The sequence below is a fragment of the Panulirus ornatus genome, chromosome 32, assembly GCF_036320965.1.
Source record: "Panulirus ornatus isolate Po-2019 chromosome 32, ASM3632096v1, whole genome shotgun sequence".
Lineage (NCBI taxonomy): Eukaryota > Metazoa > Arthropoda > Malacostraca > Decapoda > Palinuridae > Panulirus > Panulirus ornatus.
This window is the reverse complement of record NC_092255.1, coordinates 26,209,777-26,232,721: the sequence shown is the minus strand read 5'-3', so window position 1 is coordinate 26,232,721 and position 22,945 is coordinate 26,209,777. Positions and strand designations below refer to the sequence as shown.

At 46.5% G+C, this 22,945-nt stretch overlaps 1 protein-coding gene across 1 annotated transcript in view; it reads right to left on the bottom strand.

Moving 5' to 3' along the window:
• LOC139759211 (uncharacterized) overlaps positions 1 to 21,269 on the bottom strand; it is a 55,989-nt gene extending 34,720 nt beyond the window's left edge. The window contains exon 1 of the mRNA XM_071681289.1: positions 20,532 to 21,269. Coding sequence (XP_071537390.1) covers positions 20,532 to 20,612 — 81 coding nt within the window. The 5' untranslated portion in view covers positions 20,613 to 21,269. The remainder of the gene's footprint in view (positions 1 to 20,531) is intronic.
• Positions 21,270 to 22,945: the final 1,676 nt, after the last annotated feature.

The following is a 22,945-nucleotide window of genomic DNA, read 5'->3' as shown; positions in this document are numbered from 1 at the left end:
GGCGTTCGTCCAGGACTATGAAAATTAACGGGAACTCTGTAACTGGCAGCAAAAGTGTGAAAAGGCCGAGTCTGGGTGGGTACAGAACTTCTGAAGGTGTTGAGGACGAGCTTTTACATGGGTACTGATCGAGGATGAAGGACTTGGTTGTCCGCAGGATATGAGACTCATAAACACGAGGGTGTTGGCCCTAACGTAGAACTAAGCCAGCAGACAGTACAACTTACAACTGCATGTTATTATATAAGATATTACGCTTTGCATGATGTCTAAGGTTACGTGCTACGGTAGCGTATCGAGGCCACGTCCTCGGCTACATATCATCAAAGTATAGCTGTATAGAATGGTGATATTGTTTATCTAGCTCTGGAAAGTTCACATTGTTGGAAGAATAATGCCATAAATCCTAAGCTGGGTCGATAATGTCTAGTGGTGATCGTCTTAGCAGTATAGCAGTTTTAAAGCAAAGTAGCAGCAGCATGCGCCACTGCAGATTAGAAATTACATATTTAGAACATTAAAGACCTAAAACGAAGACCAGCTTTATATGTAGTCCACAAGTGTTCCTAATTTGTAAACACGGTACCTGTACACCTCAGTGTGTGCCAACTGGGCCACTCCCCGTGTGACCTGGAGTGAATGGCGCCGCAGGACAAGGGCGCATCTAGGGGAAATAGCACTTATGGCAATCATTGAAATTGCGCCCCTGGCTTGATGAAAAATGTACATACAGTGGATGTATATAAAGATATATCCAGAGTTATTATAAACTGTTGAAGAGTTAGGCCAAACTTAAATTCATATAAACTCTTAAAGACTTAAAGACTTATTTCATCAAAATTGTAACGTAGAAGCGGTAATGCAACTGATAGTAGCAAGATATTACTATAGATGAAATCAACTGATGGTAGCAAAATATTACTACAGTTGAAAAGTAAGTGCGTTTCTTTTTTATCTCACAAAACCAAGCTGTTAGAAATGTCAATTGGGTAGCATATGTCATGAAAGAAGCCTGTTGAGTGGCGTCCAGGGCACCTGCCCTACCTGCCATACCCTAGATAGGCCACTGCCGCAGTACGGAGGACGTAGCTTCTTGAGCTATTAGTGGTAATGATAGCATTATGGATACCATTGATGGTAATGATGATATCACTAGTTACAGTGAAGACAGCACGTCAGCACCAAACCACAATGCATGAGGCCAGCCTGATACCTGTGTGTGAGCATCAGAAGGTACGGTACCGGGCTGTCTGAGACCACTTGGAAGCAGCCCAAGACCAGTGTGACTCAGCTGGGAGACTAGTGTGTGTCGGCGGGGCTGACGAACTGGTTGAAGGTGATCGGGAGACACGTCACCCAGGCCAAATCATTTTCAATTTTGCTTGAACGGCGGCCAGTTTATCTGGCTATTTATTTACTCTCCTCGCGCCATGCTCATCCAGTAAGCGGTAGCTTACACGGGTTATAGAGGTCACAAAGGGTCTTTGTCAGACACGAAAGGCTGTCAGGACTGGACCACCACCACACCATCTCTATTCCCTCACAAAATGAAGAGAGCTGTGTTACAGGGAAAGTTTGAGGCTTCAGATTTGCACATTATGGAAGAAAGAAAAGTGGGGGTGACCTGATCACAGCCTTTAAGTTTTTAAACCATGCTTGGTGACGTCAACGGTGAACGGTTCTTCGAAAGTTGTAAGGATAGAACAACCAGAGGCCATAACATGAACTTAAGAAAGAAACTTGTTCCATTACATGTAAAGATGAAGCTCCTCGAGTGTAGAACTGCGTCCCCTTACTGTACAAATAGGTGGTTACAACCATCATCATCATCATCACGGCCACAACACTATCACCAAAACATCATCATTACCACCATGAGAGCACCACACTACCTCCTTTCCCAGCACATCATCAGCACTGTCCATCCTGACCACAACTTCTACCACCATCACCACCACCACCACATCAAAGGACGCCACAGTTGATGGTGGTCGTCCAGGAGAGACAGTTATCACCGTGGGCGAGGATGACGCCTCCTTTAGGTAACACCAGAGTGAAGATCCCATCTTGTTTATGTCGCGATGAAGAGGATCATGGTTGTGGCCTGGTCGCTTAGATCCTCCGTCCCATCTGACCAGCCAGATCCGATCTTGTGTGAGGGTCTTGTATATACAGCAGGTGTGTGTGTGTGTGTGTTACGGGGAGTTGTACACACACGTATGTTGCCTCATCTCTTAACCATATATATATATATATATATATATATATATATATATATATATATATATATATATATATATATATATATATATATATATATATATATATATATATATTCTTTATGTTTCTTCACACACGTGTATAACCCTAACATTCGCCAGGTCCGCTTCATCGACCAGTCCCAGAGGGGAGGATGAACAGTGAGTGGGCTATGAGCCGGCTGCCCTGTCGGGGACTCGAACCAGGGCCCGTGAAATTGGTAGGTCGCAACGCTAACCACTGAACTGGGGGGGGATCGATTTTTGTAAAGATGGACGATTCAGTGTGGAGTGAGTCACCTTGTATAGAAACTAAACGTAAATTGATTGATTAATCTTATCTCTAGAGCTATTAACTTTTACAGTCTTAAACTAATAGATGAAGATTAAGAATATAAACTCGTTAAAACGGAACATTTAAGAACTTTTAGATCCATGAGGTAAAGGTGATGAGTACGCCAGAAGGATGACAGGGGCGGGAAAAGTGTATGAGACACGTCAAGGTGTTCCTCGATCATTAACCATTTTCTGTTGTCAAAAACGTGTAAACATTTGGGAAGGAAGGAAACGCGGACCTCTCTCTCTCTCTCTCTCTCTCTCTCTCTCTCTCTCTCTCTCTCTCTCTCTCTCTCTCTCTCTGTATAAATCTGTACCAAGCAAATTTAACGAGTGCTGGTGGTTACCGCCTCCGCCACTCGCCTCAGTGCACACCAGACTGGAAGCACACATGTGTATAACGTGGTATTAAGATCCATCACACAGGCAGTCATGGCTGCCTCGGGATGGAAGATATTAATGTCTGTCGATGTGTTTTTCTATGGGGTTCCGGCATCAGGGAAATTGTCGATTCCTTTGGAACGAGAAGTTCTTTGACGAGCTCGCTTCTTTACGTCTCTTAATGATGATACAACCTCGCTGAAGGTGACTTTTTACCCAAAGTGTAATCACATACAGGCAGAGTCCAAGAACGATATATATATATATATATATATATATATATATATATATATATGATATGTGTGTGTGATCAATATATGCATGTTATAGAAGAGTTTTACGCTCGTGTTGCCCTGTCTCTCTTACCCTTATATATATGTACCAAGTCTTTACGATGATGAGTCGGTATATAACAAACATAAAACAGTTTACACATGAAGTTTAATCTGGGTTAAAAAGCTCCAAAGATATTGGAGAATTTGCTAGTGCAGTGTGGTCTGAAATTTTCCCATTTATCTTACTGTTTTTGTAGAACTGTTTTAAAGGAGTTTGGCAGTATGGGTGAAGGTGTGTTGGGAGTCACTTCTACCTTAATATATCCTCAAGCACAGAGGGAGAGTACCATGACAACCATGGTGACGGAGGGAGAGCACCATGACAACCATGGTGACGGAGGGAGAGCACCATGACAACCATGGTGACGCCAGTTCACTGCTCCTTTTTGTCCAACATCATAAATCCCTCGTGTTAAATCTGGCTGGAATTTACCTGTGCAGACTAATCTGCCAGAGACGTAAGTAAGATTGCTGTAGCCAGGATTTACCTCTTGCTTAAAGCAGGTTACAGCGGTATTCATGTAATGCTTGCGCCACCGCGCCTGCAGCCTACTGTTCTCATCTATCAATACTTGTGCCTCTAATTATTCTCTACCATCTCTGGATCCACGCAGACTCCACCGTCTGGCCACTCCACCTAGTTTCTACCCCCTCGTATTCATTACCTGCCCGTCCACCCATCCTCCCGCCTTCCCCATCCACCCATCCAACCGGCTTCCCCGTCTACCCATCCTCCCGCCTTCCTCATCCACCCATCCAACCGGCTTCCCCGTCCAGTCGTCCTTCCACCTGCCCCGTCCACCCATCCTCCCACCTTCCCCGTCCGCCCTGTCTTCAGCAGCTGGCCGGTCCAGCAGCTGGTGCCGGGATGGGTGGCGCAGCAGGTGGTACATGGAACCTCTCACCATCACCTGCACAAGTAGTGGGAAACCCATGTTCCTTGATGGGGTCATCCTGGCCTTCTGATCCACACCAAGTTCCCTCCTGTATCACTTCCATCATTTAGAATGAATGAAGAGTTTGTCTTCAAGTGAAGCACAAATATCATCACTTTGTCATTATAGAACGGCCCCTCATGGCATATGGTTAGAGGGTGACTTTGAGTATATCTGGGGCCGAGCGTGGTATTTCCAGTAAGGTCAGAGTGTAGGGCGCTGCTGGCCGCAGGTTGGAGGACGAGTGTGGAAGATAGTGGGCGAGAGTGGAGGCTGAAGGACGAGTGTGGAGGTTATAGGACCAGTAAGGAGGACACAGGACAAAAGTGGACGCTGGAGGACGATTACGGAGGCTAGAGGACGAGAATGGTAGCTGGAGAACGAGTGTTTAGGCTGTAGGACGAGTGTGGAGGCTGAAGGATAAGAGCTGAGGCTGGAGGACGAGTGTGGAGGCTGAAGGATAAGAGCTGAGGCTGGAGTACGCGTATGGAGGATGGAGGACGAGAGGTGAGGCTGAAGGACCAGGTTATTACAATTATTGAGCAGCACAGCTGGGACTGTCTGGTGGGCCCAGCTGCACCCTGGCAGTTCTGACGAGTGGAGCACACTGCTGGGGGATTATCCTGGCTAACCCCGCTACGCTACCCCTATCCTGCGTTTACCTCTTCTTGATGTACCCCATTTCTCCACCTCCCACGTCTGCCCGCTCCTGATGCGCCCCCTTTCTCCCCCCTCCCGCGTTTACCATCTGATGTACCCTCTCTCTCCAGCTCCTGCGTTTACCTTTTCCTGATTTACCCCACCCTTCAACATTTACCCCTCACCGTCCTGATTGCCTCGCAAATTATGACCCATAACTTAGGTCTGGAAGCAAGGTGGGTCATGTGAATATCTTCACTGTTCTGTTATTAAGCAACATTTCCAACTTGATGTGAGTAAACCTGAGGTTTGCCATTGTTGATGACGATGATGAAGTGGCTGTTGATGTTTGCTCTGGCCAGTATTAATCAACTCTCCTGTAAATTATTCATATATGTTCCCGTCTGTTCCTGAACCATTTTCTATGATTTCTCGTGCATGTGTCTGAGTTGCTGTACATCATGTTGTTACTTGCAATACACATCGACATGTTTTAACTTGTAACTGCTTCAGGGTAAGGTAACTGGAGTGAGATTTACCTTCATGTTGTAAATATTTCCCATATGAATCCTTATTTTGCTGTTCTGTGTTCTGTAGGCCTTGGGTGCAGGCCTTACCCACAACGTGGTGGTGTTGGTAACAGTCGAGCTAGTGTTGTGCTGGTGACCTCGCCACAAACGGAATGTTTTAGAACTTACAACTCTCCCGCCTCTGGGGTTATGAATTATTGATGGGCATCCGAAGGTCAGGCCTACACGCCCAAGACCCAGCTCTCTACGTCCCCCTCCCCACGATCTCTCTCCTCCCTCGCGGCAGATCTGTAGCAGAAACAGTACACGCCGTAGCTAGATCTCTTGGTCTGTAAATTCCATTATTAATCCCTTGTCTCGTTTACCCTGGTAATCAGCCTCACTACCTCCCACCAGCCACTCTGTAGACCCTCACATGTCAGCAGCGGGCGGTGCGGGGTAATGTATGTATTATGCATTAACCTCAGACCAGCCCGCCCACGAATGAACTCCCGCCCCCACCTGATGAAGGGCTTCCCAACCCATAGTGGAGTGATGGAGGACATCTCCATAACTGGGGGATTGTTGGCGTCTCCCCCACCACCAACGTGATCCATGCGTCTCCCAACAGGGCTGACACCGACAACCCTATCTCCCTCGGGGTAATGTAGGCGTCCCTTTCCCCATGGTGTTGATGTAGACGTTCCTATCCCACCTGGGGCGTTCCTATCCCCGCCCAGGTGATGTCCGCAAACACCTCCATTGGGCGAGGAAGACAGCAGCCACAGATGGTGGAGAGGCTGGAAGGAGAGCGTTTCATGACTTCCCGATGTGGGTGGACCTGCGTCATGAGGACCCCGTCTGAGACAGGGGATTGTGGGTAGGCTGCGCCACTGCTGCTCGTCTGGTCGTGTGAGTGAGGAACAGGATTCAAGCGGATTGTGCCATGGATGATGTTGATAACACGCGATACTTCACATCAGGCGGAGACTTAAACTTACGTTGACCCGGCATAGTAACTGTCAGCTTCCATGAAAGTTGAACATGCAGTTGTGATGACCGATCTTCGCAGGTTGGCGTCTTATTCTCAGCTGGCCAGTAACACCAGCCAGCCAGCCAGTCCTGACTCGTTATATCCTGATTCTTTCCCCTTACCACAAACCTGTGAGTTTTGATCGCCCCGCTGACTGCCTGCTATTCATAAAGCTGGACGTGTTACTGGCCCACTGGCTCATTGTGTTCATCATATCCTACGTGAGGCGCGGCCAGTCACGAGCCTCCCCTGGTGTTTAGCAGGCCTAGGCTCGCTATGACTACTAGCACTAGTTTGACCTAGTCAGGTAAAGAGGTCACTGCTGGCGTTCCCTGAGCATCTCACTAAACATACAAGGAGGCGTCCTTCTTCCTAATGGTCGTGCTGGTCAGTCATTCAATTCATAACAGATTTTTTTCTTTACGGTAGAGAGTATCGTCACCGCGTAGTTGCTGGGTAGTAGTTCATTAACTGCTGCTACACCTCAGGTTGCGGCCGTGCGATGACGGGAGGAAGGTAGGGGTGGAGGGCGGGGTCCACGCCGCCGTCCCTCCCTCACTCCCTGCCTTCCTCTCTCTCCCTCTCTCTCTCTCTCGTAGCCTTGGTGACCGCTTGGTAACCTGACAATATTGCCAGTGGTCTACCTGATAACCTGTAGACCGTGTGGCCTGCCTGGAGGGCTGGGCCGGCCACCGACCTGGCCCAGCTGGCTGGGTCCACCAGCCTCAGACCGGCAGCGTGTTGCTCCTGCTGTTGACATTAGGAATACTACAGAAGCTGCGGCTTGCCACTCTCACCGGCATATTCATCATATTATTCTTTCTGGACGGTTTCCAATACGAAAGTTTTTCCCCAGTGGGAATAAAAAACTATGACATTACTTTGAGTTTAGTGATGCAGTTGTATGCTGATGCTATGCATGGAGTGTGTGTACCTTGACGGCGGCATCAGCTGGGAGGCTTGGCAACCATGTTTCGTTTGCAACGTTGCCAGCGGCGTGCGTGGCTGTGACGTCACGAGTGAATAACACATGAACCGACTCCGTCCCTGGGAACAGAGACACCAGAACTAACTCATTTGCATTTTTATTTAAGAGTAACCCCTTCTTTGTTTAACCAAGACCACAGAATGTATGACTTTTTGTAAGAGAATTTCCCCGGGTGGTAATTAGGATGAGTCACATCACTGCGGTAATGAGTGATTGTCTCCCGCTAAGGATGCTTCTGGTGTGGGCCGGGGTGGTCTGTCTCCCGGTCCTGGCCAAAATAGCCAACGTACCCCCCACCCACCGCTCCTCCCACCACCACCACCACCACCACTACTACTACTCGTAGTTTCAGTGTTCCTGTCCTCTCACCTCTCAACTTTGCCCGAGTTCCGCTGGACAAAGTGGCGAAAACAACGTAAAATAGATCAGAAAAGTTAAGATGAAGCGAGGTATATTGTTATGCAGCGCGGCAGGTCAGCGGGCCACATATTACCTGTGCACCAATCACAGGCTCTCCTCCCCCTGCAGGCTTACTGCTCCCTGATGCTCTTGTCAACATTGGTTGGACATTTCTGACATTCTGCTTGTTTGTTCTTGTTGTGGTTAGCTGATCTAACCGCTGTGCAACACACAAGGAAGATACGTCAGTTAATCTTGCTGCCTAGCAACATATAAGGGAGATGCCTTAGTTGATCTAGCTGCTTGCAACACATATAAGAAAACACGTATAAGAAAAAGCAATTTAACATAATTTTATGTCTTATATTTTCTTACAAGACCAACAAACTCATCTAAAACTTTCCTCGTTCTCGAAAATATTGTTAGTGGTTCCGCTACATGCTTGTGCGCATGAGTATGTGGGTGTTTTTATGTGTGTGTATGTATCTGTTAGTGTTCGTTCGTGTGTGTGTGTATAGGTGTCACTCCAAATGAGTCCATCCTTTCCCTGCTTCTTATCATGGCGCAACCTTAAAGCTGCTGCAGCCAGTGAAGTGGACCAATGGTCACCTACAAGACTGACGATCGTATACATAGACATATTCTAATGCCAATGGAAAGAGTATTTACCTTTCAGCACTGAGCAAAATTTTCGAACCTGAGAAAATCTCATTGTTGAACTTTAGAAGTATAAGTGTATATTTGGGAGGCCGAGCAACTTGGGTACAAAGTTTATGGTACCGTACATAACGCTTGGCAGCTGGCGGACGACCGTAAGCACCTCTTTACTTCCTGGTAGACATTATAGTTCGCCCTTAATAGTCTGGCGGTATGAAAATGTGGGCAACACAGTTGTGTCGCGCAGATAAAGTCAAGAAGATCAGACACGTGAGCTAAGGCGCAGACTCTCTCTCTCTCTCTCTCTCTCTCTCTCTCTCTCTCTCTCTCTCTCTCTCTCTCTCTCTCTCTCTCTCTCTCTCTCTCTCTCTCTCTCCGCGTGTATGTATGAATTAAAGGTATAGGCCTATGTATTCAGAGAGAGATAGAGTACATGTGTATGTAAAAAGTATGTTCATTTATATTGAAATTAACTTAAGATAATTTCAGTAAGATTTTCATTATTTTTGATACGTAACGTATTTCATATCGTTTTAGTTATCATATATATATATATATATATATATATATATATATATATATATATATATATATATATATATATATATATTTTTTTTTTTTTTTTTTTTTTTTTTTATACTTTGTCGCTGTCTCCCGCGTTTGCGAGGTAGCGCAAGGAAACAGACGAAAGAAATGGCCCCCCCCCCCCCCCATACACATGTACATACACACGTCCACACACGCAAATATACATACCTACACAGCTTTCCATGGTTTACCCCAGACGCTTCACATGCCTTGCTTCAATCCACTGACAGCACGTCAACCCCTGTATACCACATGACTCCAATTCACTCTATTTCTTGCATTCCTTTCACCCTCCTGCATGTTCAGGCCCCGATCACACAAAATCTTTTTCACTCCATCTTTCCACCTCCACTTTGGTCTCCCTCTTCTCCTCGTTCCCTCCACCTCCGACACATATATCCTCTTGGTCAATCTCTCCTCACTCATTCTCTCCATGTGCCCAAACCATTTCAAAACACCCTCTTCTGCTCTCTCAACCACGCTCTTTTTATTTCCACACATCTCTCTTACCCTTACGTTACTTACTCGATCAAACCACCTCACACCACACATTGTCCTCAAACATCTCATTTCCAGCACATCCATCCTCCTGCGCACATCTCTATCCATAGCCCACGCCTCGCAACCATACAACATTGTTGGAACCACTATTCCCTCAAACATACCCATTTTTGCTTTCCGAGATAATGTTCTCGACTTCCACACATTTTTCAAGGCTCCCAAAATTTTCGCCCCCTCCCCCACCCTATGATCCACTTCCGCTTCCATGGTTCCATCCGCTGACAGATCCACTCCCAGATATCTAAAACACTTCACTTCCTCCAGTTTTTCTCCATTCAAACTCACCTCCCAACTGACTTGACCCTCACCCCCACTGTACCTAATAACCTTGCTCTTATTCACATTTACTCTCAACTTTCTTCTTCCACACACTTTACCAAACTCAGTCACCAGCTTCTGCAGTTTCTCACATGAATCAGCCACCAGCGCTGTATCATCAGCGAACAACAACTGACTCACTTCCCAAGCTCTCTCATCCCCAACAGACTTCATACTTGCCCCTCTTTCCAGGACTCTTGCATTTACCTCCCTTACAACCCCATCCATAAACATATATATATATATATATATATATATATATATATATATATATATATATATGTTAAACAAACTTGGCCATAGTTCTTGCGTATACGTTCAGCTTTCCATAAGATAAAAGTCCAGCATATTGGCCTCCAGCTCAGGCCAGCAGACACCAGTGATCCTTCGTTTACTCTGACACGGTTTGTAACTCCAGCTTCCTCGCCAGCCAAACTTCAGCGCTCGTCCGTGAGCACACACGAGGCTAGACGGGTAGTACATGTTTGTCCTTACCTGAATTACCGATAAATAACAAGTGATAATTACATTTTTGTCATCTCGGTGTATGACTAGTCACGGACCAGTACGCTTGCGTGACCTCTGACCCAGCCAGTACAGGTCAGGCAGGATACAGGGCTGTGGTGGGGAGTGAGCTACATTCCTCAGCCGACGCTCACTGGGTACTGGGAACAGTAAGTCTTATGTAATATCTCAGTAACACGAAGTTACTGTACGATTTCCCGCGTTTATTGAACCATTACCAGTACTGCCGGCAAACACCAATTAGTGGACTAAAATCATGTGAGGAAAACAGGGAGGACTTTGTATAATTGTGGGGGGGGGGGCAAAAATAGTGTGAGTGACGAATTAACGGAAGGAAAGGAAAATAAATGATTGAAAAAATGTATTACGAATATTAGAGGTGAATATCTGTTGTTACATCCAAGGTATTTGTCTTGAGTGTTACTCCTCACGTGGACATTATACCACGTATTCAGTGAGACAGTCACTAGACCTTAGCCTTACTGGAGATAACCTGCTGGCCAGCCATTCCCGACACTACACTAAACAGACTATCCATCCTACTCCTCCTCCTTGGCTCTGGAACACACACACACACACACACACACACACACACACACACACACACACACACACACACACACACACACACTACAGCGTTTAATACCTTTCAAAGGCGACGGGACCCTCGCAACGGTAAACACGGCCTGGCAACCTCCTCCTCCAAGCCGGCCCCCCCCTTGCCCAGCCAGGACTATATAAAGCAGATCCGCCGGAGAGCTGGACCTTCATCTCAAGAGATTTGAGGTGGTGGACAACTTGATACAGTACTTCGTCGTCCTGGCCCACCCCTCCCCTGCCCACCTCTCAACACTCACTTCTCTAATACTTTCTTTCGTTTTTGTTCCTGGCAGGCTGGCTGGCTGGCTGGCTTCACTGGTGCGTGTACTGGCAGGGTCAGAGGGACGGAATGGCTGAGGTAAAGCTGGCTCCGGGTAAAAATGGTAAAAGTTAGAAAGAGGGAAGCAGAAAGGTTTAGGGTGGCCGAGGGACGTAGATAGGCAGGGAAAGTTAAGAACCGTGGTGGACAAACAGGAAGGATGTAAGAAGAAGAGGAGAGAGAACTCAGAAGAAAAAGAAATATAGAGTGAGATAGAGTGGTAGGGGAAAGCTGAGAGCCAGAGGCAAGAAAGGAGGGAGACGCAGAAAGTAGAGAGGGAGGAGGGGAAAATACAAGGGATGGAAAGAAAAAAAAATGGGAAGGAGGAGGAATGAAGCTGGATGGGAGAGAGAAGCAATAATGGAGAGTGGCAAGGAAGAGATGAGAATTGTGGATCAGAGTCCTGCAGGAGCCCAACAGCCTCACATCAGCTTAGCTCACTCATGCACACTGTTGCCCCTGGGGGCCAGTCTGGGCGTGTTCCTCAATCCCTTCCTGGCCAGCACCAGGACCAGCCCTCCGCTTTACTATCATCCATCCATTTATTTAGATTAGGATTTCAGGGTAACATTACTGTCCTCCAGCACCAGACCCATCTTCTGCCTTGCTATCCTCCCTCCATTTATATAGATATGGTATTTAGGACACCGTCTTCCAGCAGATGACCTCGTCATAGGACACCAGGTCTTCTGTTATCTTGCTTTATAGTCTTGTACCATATACTAGTGTCGTACCTGGGGGCCAGGTGGAGGAATATACATATAAAGTATGACAGATGTAACACAGGTACCAGGAGCTGGGCAGGCACGAGCAAACAGGAACATACACGCACCAGCACAAACGTCGGGGGACCTAACTTGTTCTTGTTGTTATTGATCTGCTTGTACTGTCATCTCTCTCACAGTGGTGACGTCTGAGCACATGTCCAGCCACCGGTGTGTGATGTCACGGCTTACCCCTCCCCCTTCCCGGGCCCAGCTGACCTAAGGTCAGGTCATCCATCGCCTACAGTTGGTCTGTCTCCCTCATCCATCCTTTAACTGTCCTCCTCAGATTACATCAACTTATACCTGTAGCTGTCTCTTAGGAGGAACTTAGGAGCATGGGAGTATTGAACTGGGCGTGGGAGGAAGATACTGGGCGTGGAAGAAAGGTACTGGGTGTAGGAGGAAGGAACTGGGCGTGGGGACAAGATAATAAGAGAGATGCAGTAGTTAGCAGAACAACATAAAGCCAACATTAGTGTTGCCATCGGGGCACCGCCCACCCCCGCCCCGGCCCCCCCACTTTATCATGACTACCAGGCTATAATCGTTAACATTACGCTTACAATGAACCAACTCCGGCAGCTGTAACGACAGCAACGAAGCACCGCCCCTAAATAAAAAATCCATCCTTTGATAATTTCCGCTGAGCGTTTCATATTAGAATCGCTGTTGGTAACGACTAATGTTCTTGATAGCGAGTAATGCTGTTGGCAGCTGGTAACGCATTTGATAGCAAGGACTGCTCTTGGTAGCGAGTAATGCTGTTGGCAGCTGGTAACGCATTTGATAGCAAAGACTGCTCTTGGTAGCGAGTAATGCTCATGATGATAACGAGTAATGATGCTCTTGGTAGCGAGTAATGGTCGTAGCAGTGAGTAATGGTCATGGTAGCGAGTAATGAGAGTATATATATATATATATATATATATATATATATATATATATATATATATATATATATATAGGTAAGGTTGCAGCTGATGATGTAGTCAAGTCGTCGACCGGTTACACGAGGAGTACCTCGCCTGGTGATGTCTGGCCAGCCGTGTTGTTATACTAAGCCTGTCGTATAATTAAGCTTAAGCTGTCTCGTTACTGAGCAGCCTCTTTAGACTCCCCGAGGCAGGGAGAGGAAACTGTTGCAACGTTTGATTACTCGCTGTTATGAAATAGATAGCTAGACAGACAGATAGATAGATAGATAGATAGATAGATAGACACAAAAGCACACGCAACTAATTGAAATTGCCCGCTTGTCGGAATTTCTGATTTTATGCATGATCGGAAAAGGCCGGTCATCCCATGCATTATTCTGGCTATATTATCGGCATTATTCCGCCTATATTATCAGCATTATTCTCGTAATATTATTTGCCTTACTCAGCGTTTATTACCGTCATTATTCTGGCTATATTATCTGCATTATTCAGGCTATATTACCGTCATTTTTCTGGTTATATTATCTACATTATTCAGGCTATATTGCCGTCATTATTCTAGCTATATTCTCTGCATTTTTCAGGGTATGTTACAGTCATTATTCTGGCTATATTACCGTTATCTTCATCAGATATGAAGCAGGAGGGCTGCTGGCAATGAGGAGGGTCGCCAGCCACGGTAATGTTCTCTGACAACGTGAGGTTAGTGAGGACAGCTGGGCATACTGCAGGGTGGGTCTAGGAGGACCTGTATCGTGGCTGTATCGTAGCTTTGAGGGCCTGGAACGTACCCGTAAGGGCTTGTATCATGCTTGACCCGGTCACTCTATCCTTGGCACTAGTGCAGCTAAGCTACCATGGTGTGGCACTCTGGTCCCGCTGCTTCCCTCAGTATATTGTGGCACTGTAGTTTAGCTGTGTTGCTGTGTATCACTATAACAAACTATGACAAACCTGCCAGAAACCAAAGAACAACGAACCTTCCACAAAATATGACAAACCTGCCAAAAAACAAAGAATAACTTACCTTCCATAAACAATGACAAACCTCCCATTAAACAAACAAAGAACAACGCACCTTCCACATACCAAAACAAACGTGCCACAACCCACAACAAACCTGTCGCAGCCTGAGACACTAAGCTTATCACCGGAGGTGTGTGTGTGTGTCCGGGGCGGAGCGCAGGACCGGGCATCCCTGCTGGTAGACCTCAGCAGTGGCGACAGGCAGGAGCGGGAGCAGCAGGATGACTAAGCGGCACACCTCACCCATGGAGGAGAATTAGTGAGGAGCAGGAGGAGGAGGAGGAGGCTGGCAGTCATATCATGAAGGTGAGGCCTCATGACCCACCAGTTGTTTGGTGCTCCATCAGTGAGGGAAGGAGAGGAATGTGGCAGGCAGGGGGCGGGAGCAGTGTATGAGAGGGTCGGGGGAGAACTGCTTGGAAGAAGATAAGATGGAACACCGATATGATAAAAGTGCTATTATTACACCAGGGAAAACAATTTGACAGCAAAAAAGCAGGACAAGGAAGTAAGATAAACAACAGAGGAAGAAAAGTAACACGAGAAGAAGCGGAAGACGGCTAGTAGGAGCCCGGCAGGGGGTGTGGGGAGAGGAGGGGAAGATGACTCACAGGAGGGGCCCCGCACGCCCTCCTAGGACGTGACGGGAAAATACCAGAGGAGACGCACCGATGGAGTCATCTGGGAGACGTTGTAGGTGGCGTGAACAACGGCTCTCGTGCAGGTACCGTGTGTTCCTGCTGGTGCTGCTCCTGACTTTGGTAATGGGACTTTAGGTAATGTCGGTCACAGCCTAGAACTTGTCATCGAGCGACTCTTATCAAAAATATGGCGTCGTTAACAGGAAGCCAGATAAGAAGGCCTCAGTTCTGTGATATAAAGATGACGTAAGAACTAATGAGGACGTAACAGACGCGGCACGATAGCGTTATCTGTCCTCCTCAATATGGTGCTGCCGTAGTGGTGCTGATTACACGGAAGCCTGACCGAGTTGCGTACTGCCCCAGTAGAATGTACTGTGTGTTAGGTGCCAATTTGTGGGTAAGAGACGAGACATATTGGATCAGAGGTCAGGAGCAGAAGATCCACCAGGAATGTATTGGCGAGTTAGTTAGGTGTTGAGCAGCTGTGTGGGCGTGAGATGCATGGTGAGCATTCCCATAACCTGGCGTTATTAATCCCTCGAGCACGATCGTACTACCCCGGGGGATGATGGTCTCGCCCTTGGCCTGGCTCTTCAGATTCAGGCCATCTTACCCAAGGGTCGTACCGTCTTCCACAAGGAACGTAGTGTCGTGTTCATGGATCGCACCGTCGTGTTCATGGATCGTCGCGTCGTGTTCATGGATCGTACCGTCGTGTTCATGGATCGTACCGTCGTGTTCATGGATCGTACCGTCGTTTTCATGGATCGTACCGTCGTTTTCATGGATCGTACCATCGTTTCCATGGATCGTGCCGTCGTGTTCAAAGGGTATACGGATTGAGTTTGCTTTCTTAAAGGCGGTAGTAATGTACGGAGTGTCTGTGTTCACATATAACCAGAGACATAGTAAGATTATACTCGTATGTTCAGGACCGGTCCATGTAAAGGCCCTGAGACTGTAATATTTCCGCTCATAAAAGGCTGAGATTCTGGTGATGATGAGAAGTCTGAGCCTTATGATTGTAAAGCTCGGCAGACCGTGTATAGAAGTCTCAGGCCTCAGCTTTATATATGCCTCAGACCTGATGTAATGTACGAGGAAGGAATGGTTAAGGAAAATTTGACTCGTTCACTGAAGCGTTGATATGAATGAAAATGTATCACCTTCAACAGAAAGGTACGTCACAAGCAAGACAACACGACCTTTGGTTTAGGTAAAAGGTCAAGTTATGATGGTCAGGGGTCGCATCGTCCTGCTAATGGTCGTACCATCATGCTCACTGCTCAGCGAGAGGAATAACCTGGCTCTGGTTAGATAGGTGACCATATCTTCTGGACAGTGACAACAAATTGGACGCAAAAGTGAAAACAAGACTAATCGCCTCAGGTGAAGAACAGAGAACACGATGATACTGGACGTGTCAAGGGGAAGACGGAACACCAGAGCATGACAATGTGGCGGCAACAGTTCCCTGAACAATGATAAGGGAGACCATGTATACTTTAGGAAGCTGACGAAGATAAGGAACTTGGACAGGTGTAGACTCTGTGGAACCGCCGGCGCCTCACCCAGATACCAGGTACTTCAAGGAACAGGCGGCTTCTTTATATGACAGTCCAGGACACAGGCCACACCTTCAGGGAACAGTCAGCTACTTCATTGGACAGTCGGCACCTTCCATGGATCGGCAGCACCTTCATCGCACAAGCGGCAACTTGAGTGGACAGGTACAACATGCAATAGGCTGTCGGCATGATAACCGCCTTCAGGAGACGTACACCTGCTTCAGGAGCGAGGCATCACTTCAGAAGCGAGCCCACCACCACCTTCATGAGAGGCACCACCACCTTTAGGAGACCTCTTGACTCGTCAAATGGTATGTTCTGTCCTTGACGAGGTTGGCTCTTTATAGTATCGAGCGGATGATTGTCCCGTCCACAGGGCAATTATCTGAGGAATGTAACCTGTATTTGCTCCTACGGTCAGAATTTGTATACTCGCTCGCTCGTGTCGCCCGTAGTTACTCGTTCCTCTCTCCCTCGTAAACTTTCCGGCCTATACGACTGATAAACCTTACAAACTTTGATGGGTATCTTCTAATGTGTGTGTGTGTGTGTGTGTGTGTGTACCTTGCTTCTCTTACAATTATTTTTCGTGTGTTTCGTACTCTTGCCTCGTTCGTCTCGTGCACTTGGTGTCTCGTAAGCTCCGCCGATCGTGACGGTTGTAAACAAAAATATAAGTACAGTAATTTTCTTCCTCCTTGCCATGTTGTCACGCATCGAACATGTCTGGCCAAGACTGATCCTTATCCTCCTCCCACGTCGGTACAGGGCAGCCCACACGCACTACTTGTTTACTGCTCCCACTGGCCATAGGAAGTGCCGTAAGTAAGTAATATCCAGGGAGAAATGAACTGAAAGTTTTGTATATAGAAAGTGACACAGGTAATAGGGTCGGCCATGCATGAACTCTGACACTACAACAGCAACAACAGAGGTTGTGGGGTCGGTTATACAAGAACTCTTAAGACTCTACAACAAGAAGTAAACAAGGAGACTGGATACCTTCAGGTAGTTATCATGGAGCGAGATCGTTATCACAATCATTTCCTGTCTGGTAAGGTCGCGTGGCAGTCTTCACTTGTGACGTGGGGCCAATGTTATCTAGTATCTGTTTCATGCTGTTTGGTAAGTGAAATTATGCATATGTTGCTGTGAGTCAGGTACTGGTTCGGGGAAAGAAAATATTCTCATGTTGGTATGAGTAAACTTTTGTGTGTCATTTGATATTCACCGTAGATCTATGAGAGCTGTTATGTGAAAAAGCAAATATCTAATTGACTTGAAGTAAAGGCTGCTCAGAATAAAATGTTCCACGAAAGCCAAGTAAAACTGGAATAAACATGAGAGAGTCTGCTGGAATATCTTGGGAAATATAACTCATAAGTAAGATATTACAAGAAATGCTGGAGGACTCTGTCATTCTGATATTAAACTTATGAATAATTTAACTTTTCTAAAGAAGAATGGGAGGAAGAATGAGGAGCCCTCGGCTTAAGGTTGGATGAGGTTATGAGGCGGGGATTTGGGGGATAACCACCTCATTATAAAAGGTGACACTGCCACTGAGGTTGACTACCTTATTATGAGGTGATATCCACTGCCTCACTGTGAGGAGACACGAACACTAAGGTTGACTACAAACATAGGCCACATGCAATGCCTCACCAAACATGGTTTACATACACTGCCTCACCAAACATGGTTTACATACACTGCCTCACCAAACATGGGCCACATACACTTCCTCATCAAACATGGGCCTCATACACTGCCTCACCAAACATGGTTTACATACACTGCCTCACCAAACATGGGCCACATACACTTCCTCATCAAACATGGGCCTCATACACTGCCTCACCAAACATGGGCCTCATACACTGGCTCACCAAACATGGTTTACATACACTGCTTCACCAAACATGGGCCACATACACTTCCTCTTCAAACATGGGCCTCATATACTGCCTCACCAAACATGGGTCACATACACTGCCACACCAGGGTGCACAGTGACACTGGGGGTAGCAAAGTGAGGGATCACATGAGAGCCGCGCCCGACCAGCCTGTCGACAGCTGCCACTAGGGCCTTCCCTCCCTCCCGAACCTTGCCACTAAAAGCGGCTAATGTATGCCTGTTTATCTCATTCGCTGAGTCTGCCAAACACTCCGGCAGTCACCGGTCGTGTGTGTGTGTGTGTGTGTGTGGTTACCTTATAATGCACATGGGGAGGGAGGGAGGTAGGGAGTGCCACGCTTGTAGGACACTTATCTACTAATCCCAAATGTCTTTCGTTTAGACTTATGAATTTCCCGGTTGTGCCAATATTCATTTCATATTTGCTGGGCGTTTCTGCATATGTTCGCTGCTCTCTTGTTTCATGTGTCCACATGTCCCTGCTAATATTTCTCCATGTTGTTCCTTCTGATTTCATCATTGTTCCTTTGCGTTTCAACTAACCCAGTAATGTCAACGTCATCGTGTGCTCTGAGGAATTTCAAGGTAGTCATCATAGTTCGCCTTATATTCATTTCCTCCAGCGTAGGTAGTCCCAGGAAATTCCTCCTTGCTTTTTAAACGGTTCCTCTTAATTCTGGCACCTTTCTCGACGATTCCTGGTGGAGCTACCCCGTGAGTCTGGTATGCTTCCTCAAGTGAAGATACTAAATGCTGGTGTCTAATCCGGCATGTGTTGGACATTGACCGCGTCTTAATACCTGCTCGTCACAGTACTATGAAGACAAACTTGATATAATCAGTATGTGGTGTGAGCTTGGTCTAAGCTTTGTGATGGGATTGTCTAGTCATATGTTACTCTGATCTCTACTCCAAGGTACCACTTTTGCCCACTTGATTACTGTATCTTCCTTACTCACTGAGCGGAAGTCGTACGCCTGTCTGTCCTCTCCGTCTACACGTCTTACGACTTTATTCTTCCTGGGGTTGAATTTCATGAGCCACTTGCCAGACCCTTGTTGCATGATGTCTTAGTGGCATTTGTAGTATGTTGCACCTCCTGATGCTTTCCACTTCTTTCATGGTATTAGCATCATTATCAAACATCTTCATACATGATTCACTTCCTGTTCATAACTCATTTATAAATCTTACAAAACAGCAGTGGTCCCAACGTCGAGTCCCACGACACTCCACCAACAACTTTCGCTCAGCCTTAAAAGCCCCCCCCCCCCTTTTTTTTTTCTTCTTCCATTGAGGTAGTTGTTATGCCGTTTAAGATGTATTCCCCTGACACCAGCTAGGGTTTCCAGCCTCTTTATCCGTCTGCTATAAGGGACAGTAAGAGGCAAGAAGACTCGGCAAGAAATCATGCACAACACATGACTGGATGTCTGTAAAAGGATGACCAACACTTGGGAAACAGAGAGATGGGTCAGTGATTATGTATCGTTGGACTGCCAGAAAGTGCAAGGGATTTCTGGCAGTCCAAGGACAAGACCCGCTCACTTATCTTTATTTTCAAATATTGTTCATCTTTTCATGGAAACCCAGTAGTTATGCCGTGCACCATCTCTTTACGGAATCCATATTGCTAAAGTGATTCCTTCTAGCCAAAAAATCTCTCTCCATATCCTGTATCATCTCAGCACCTTCATGCCTTCTTACTGACACAGGTCTGTAGTCCAAAATTATTACCCAAGCATGTTCTATCTTTTGTATATAATCAACAAATCAAGTTGTTGAAATGCATTTATCATTGAAAATTTACACTTGGCTAAATCATCTGGTGTTTTGTATTATGTTTATGACTTACACTACTGAATGCTGCTCGAAACACATCAAGCGTGGCTGACACGTACTTAGGAGATGTCCTAACCATGACCAGAAATGTTCTTAGACGCACCAGTATATATATATATATATATATATATATATATATATATATATATATATATATATATATATATATATATATATATATACTACAGAGAACAAGACTTAGTAAAGTCAGTGGGTGTGGGTTCCTTACTACTAATGATAACCTTGCAGAATGATTAATGTTTCCTTGCACTTGTGAAATATGATTTTAATGTGTAATAGAACTAAACCTGCGATGGTCAGCCTTCCTTGAACGAGGTTCAGGAAAGTGAAATAGATGGCCTGGTAACTCGATTTGACTCCTAAGTTGAAGTTGAGAAACTCAATTTGGAGGGATGGAGGGCTGGCTGGCTGGCTGGGGTGACTCACCTTCTCTGGCAGTGTGTCTTGTTCCCGCAGGACGGAGTAGCTCCGGTGTGGCCGCAGCTCCCAGAAGATTGTGTACACCATCTTTTACGTCTTCCGTCAACGGTTGCACTGCTCACACGTCTACCGATAGTCACCACGTCTTCCGTTAACGGTTCTCTTGCACACGCGTCTTCCGTTAACAGTTGTTCTGCATAAGTCTCACGCTAATGGATGAACTTCACACACGTGTTCCGTTAACTTGTACACGCCTTACGTCCCCGCCGTCAGTATACACGTGTGAGACCCGCTGGTTACTGACTTCCCTGACAGAAGCTAAGACCAGCGGCGGCGGGACAGTACACCACGTCCATCAGTCTGCTGTCGTGTAGTTAGTGGAGCAGCCAGGCAGGCAGTCAGCTGTACACACACACACACACTCGAGCGTACTACACTCCCACCCGCTCATGAATGAACTCACGACCCATCCATGAATGAAGGCACTGTAATCTTATCTTCCTTCACTTCCTGATACCAGTAATCGCACACTCGGGCCACATATCTTGGTCAGATAGATCACAAGGTGAAGGCCCTCTCTCGCTGCTCTAGATCTTGGCCGCTAGACGAACGGCGGGAGGCGAGTGAGTGAATGCGTGGGAGAGTGAGTGAGTGAGTGAGAGCGGGGAGCGGGAGGCAGCGGGTCGGGCCGTGCTCTCTCCACCAGGGAAGCCACGCGTCTGGGCCTCGTGTGAGGGATGTGTGTGACTGGCTGCTGCCTCCACCACCGCCGCCGCCGCTGGTGGTGGTGGTGGTGGAGGCTGCTCCATGGGGGCGTCCTGACCCCCACCACACCACCCCGCCACACACACGGGAGGAGGATGTACTCCTGCAGTAGTAGGGAGATCCTTGCGAGCGCCACCTCATCAAACATCACATGTGGACCTTCCACAGTTTGCAGATGTTAGGACAGACATTGTGAAGGACGTGGAACATTCTTCGACAATTGGAAACCATTGTTGATTTATTTCATTCGCTTCTGACATTTGTCTGGGTGCCGGTGTTCCGTTATTGACACCTGTTTTTCTGTTTACAGATTAATGATTGGGTATGTGACGTCCTACATATGTATGTGCGCTGGTTGTGTGACGCCCTACTGACGTTCACGGGCTGGTGGTTGGTGGTGTGACGCCCTACTGATGATCGGTTGAAAGTTCTTATCATATTTGTTGTTGATCTTTAAAGTTAGAAATAGGTCACCAAATTTATTGATAGTTTCCTCATATCATCTCGGCTTATATCAAAAATGAACTTATATACAATTTTCAATTAGATTTCATTGACATGCTTATGTATTAAATGCAGAGATGCCGGTATGTGATATAACGCAGATATAAATGATTCATTCTCACGGAAATTATATTTTGGGATCCGATTCAGTAAATGACGTCAGTAATTACGTCATACAGTTATGCATAGTACAGTGTTTATAACGATAACTGAAATTATGGAAATTATAATGAACTTCCATATAATGATGATAATGATTGTATTAGAATTATCAATATTAATAGTATCATTATCATTATTATTTTTGTGGTACAGTGACGATTTACGGTAGCGGTTGCAACACTGAGATAAGGCAATTATGCCTCGGGTGATAGCAACAACGGCTTACACTACAGTCCTATGAATAGCAACAAAGGCTTATACTCCGGTCTCAGGAAAGAGAACTTCTATAGAACTAGGTCACTATAGCGGGTCAGGTGTTCCTGATGACCCTGTTTTTAAAAACGATTTGTCAGATGTGGCGGGATCAGGTGTATTGTGGGGTCAGATATGGGGTTAAGTGTTAGTAAACAGTAATGAAACCAAGCTATGAGTGAGGGTTGTTTTGGGAGGATGGCGTGTGCTGCACGGACCTCACCTCTGGTCAAAACCATAACACTGCGGAAGGAAGGGCTCTGGATACCGTACTGTGTGTGTGTGCGTGCGTGAGTGTGTGTGTGTGTGTGTGTGTGTGTTAGTGATGTAGTAGACTTATGGAAGCCGTCACAAGGTATGGCATGGAGATCTACAGTATTACTGATGGACACGATGTGAAATATTCGAGTTGAGAACTGTTGTTATATCCACAAGTACCAACGATTTCCCTCCTCTCTCGCTCATGTCTGGATGATGGGGTATCCTGTACGTGTTGCGTCTCACAGTAGCCCAGACTCTTGTATTGCCAGGAAGGCAGATACTAGTCTGACATCATGACAGAGATATCAAGCTGCTCTGACATCATGACAGTGACACAGGGCCAGTTTGACATCATAACTGATCCCGGCCTACGCTGACTTCATGATTACCATACAAGGCTACTCTAACATCATGACAGTGACATCGACCTAGCCTGATATCATGACTGACGTCGAGGTAGTCTGACATCATCACAC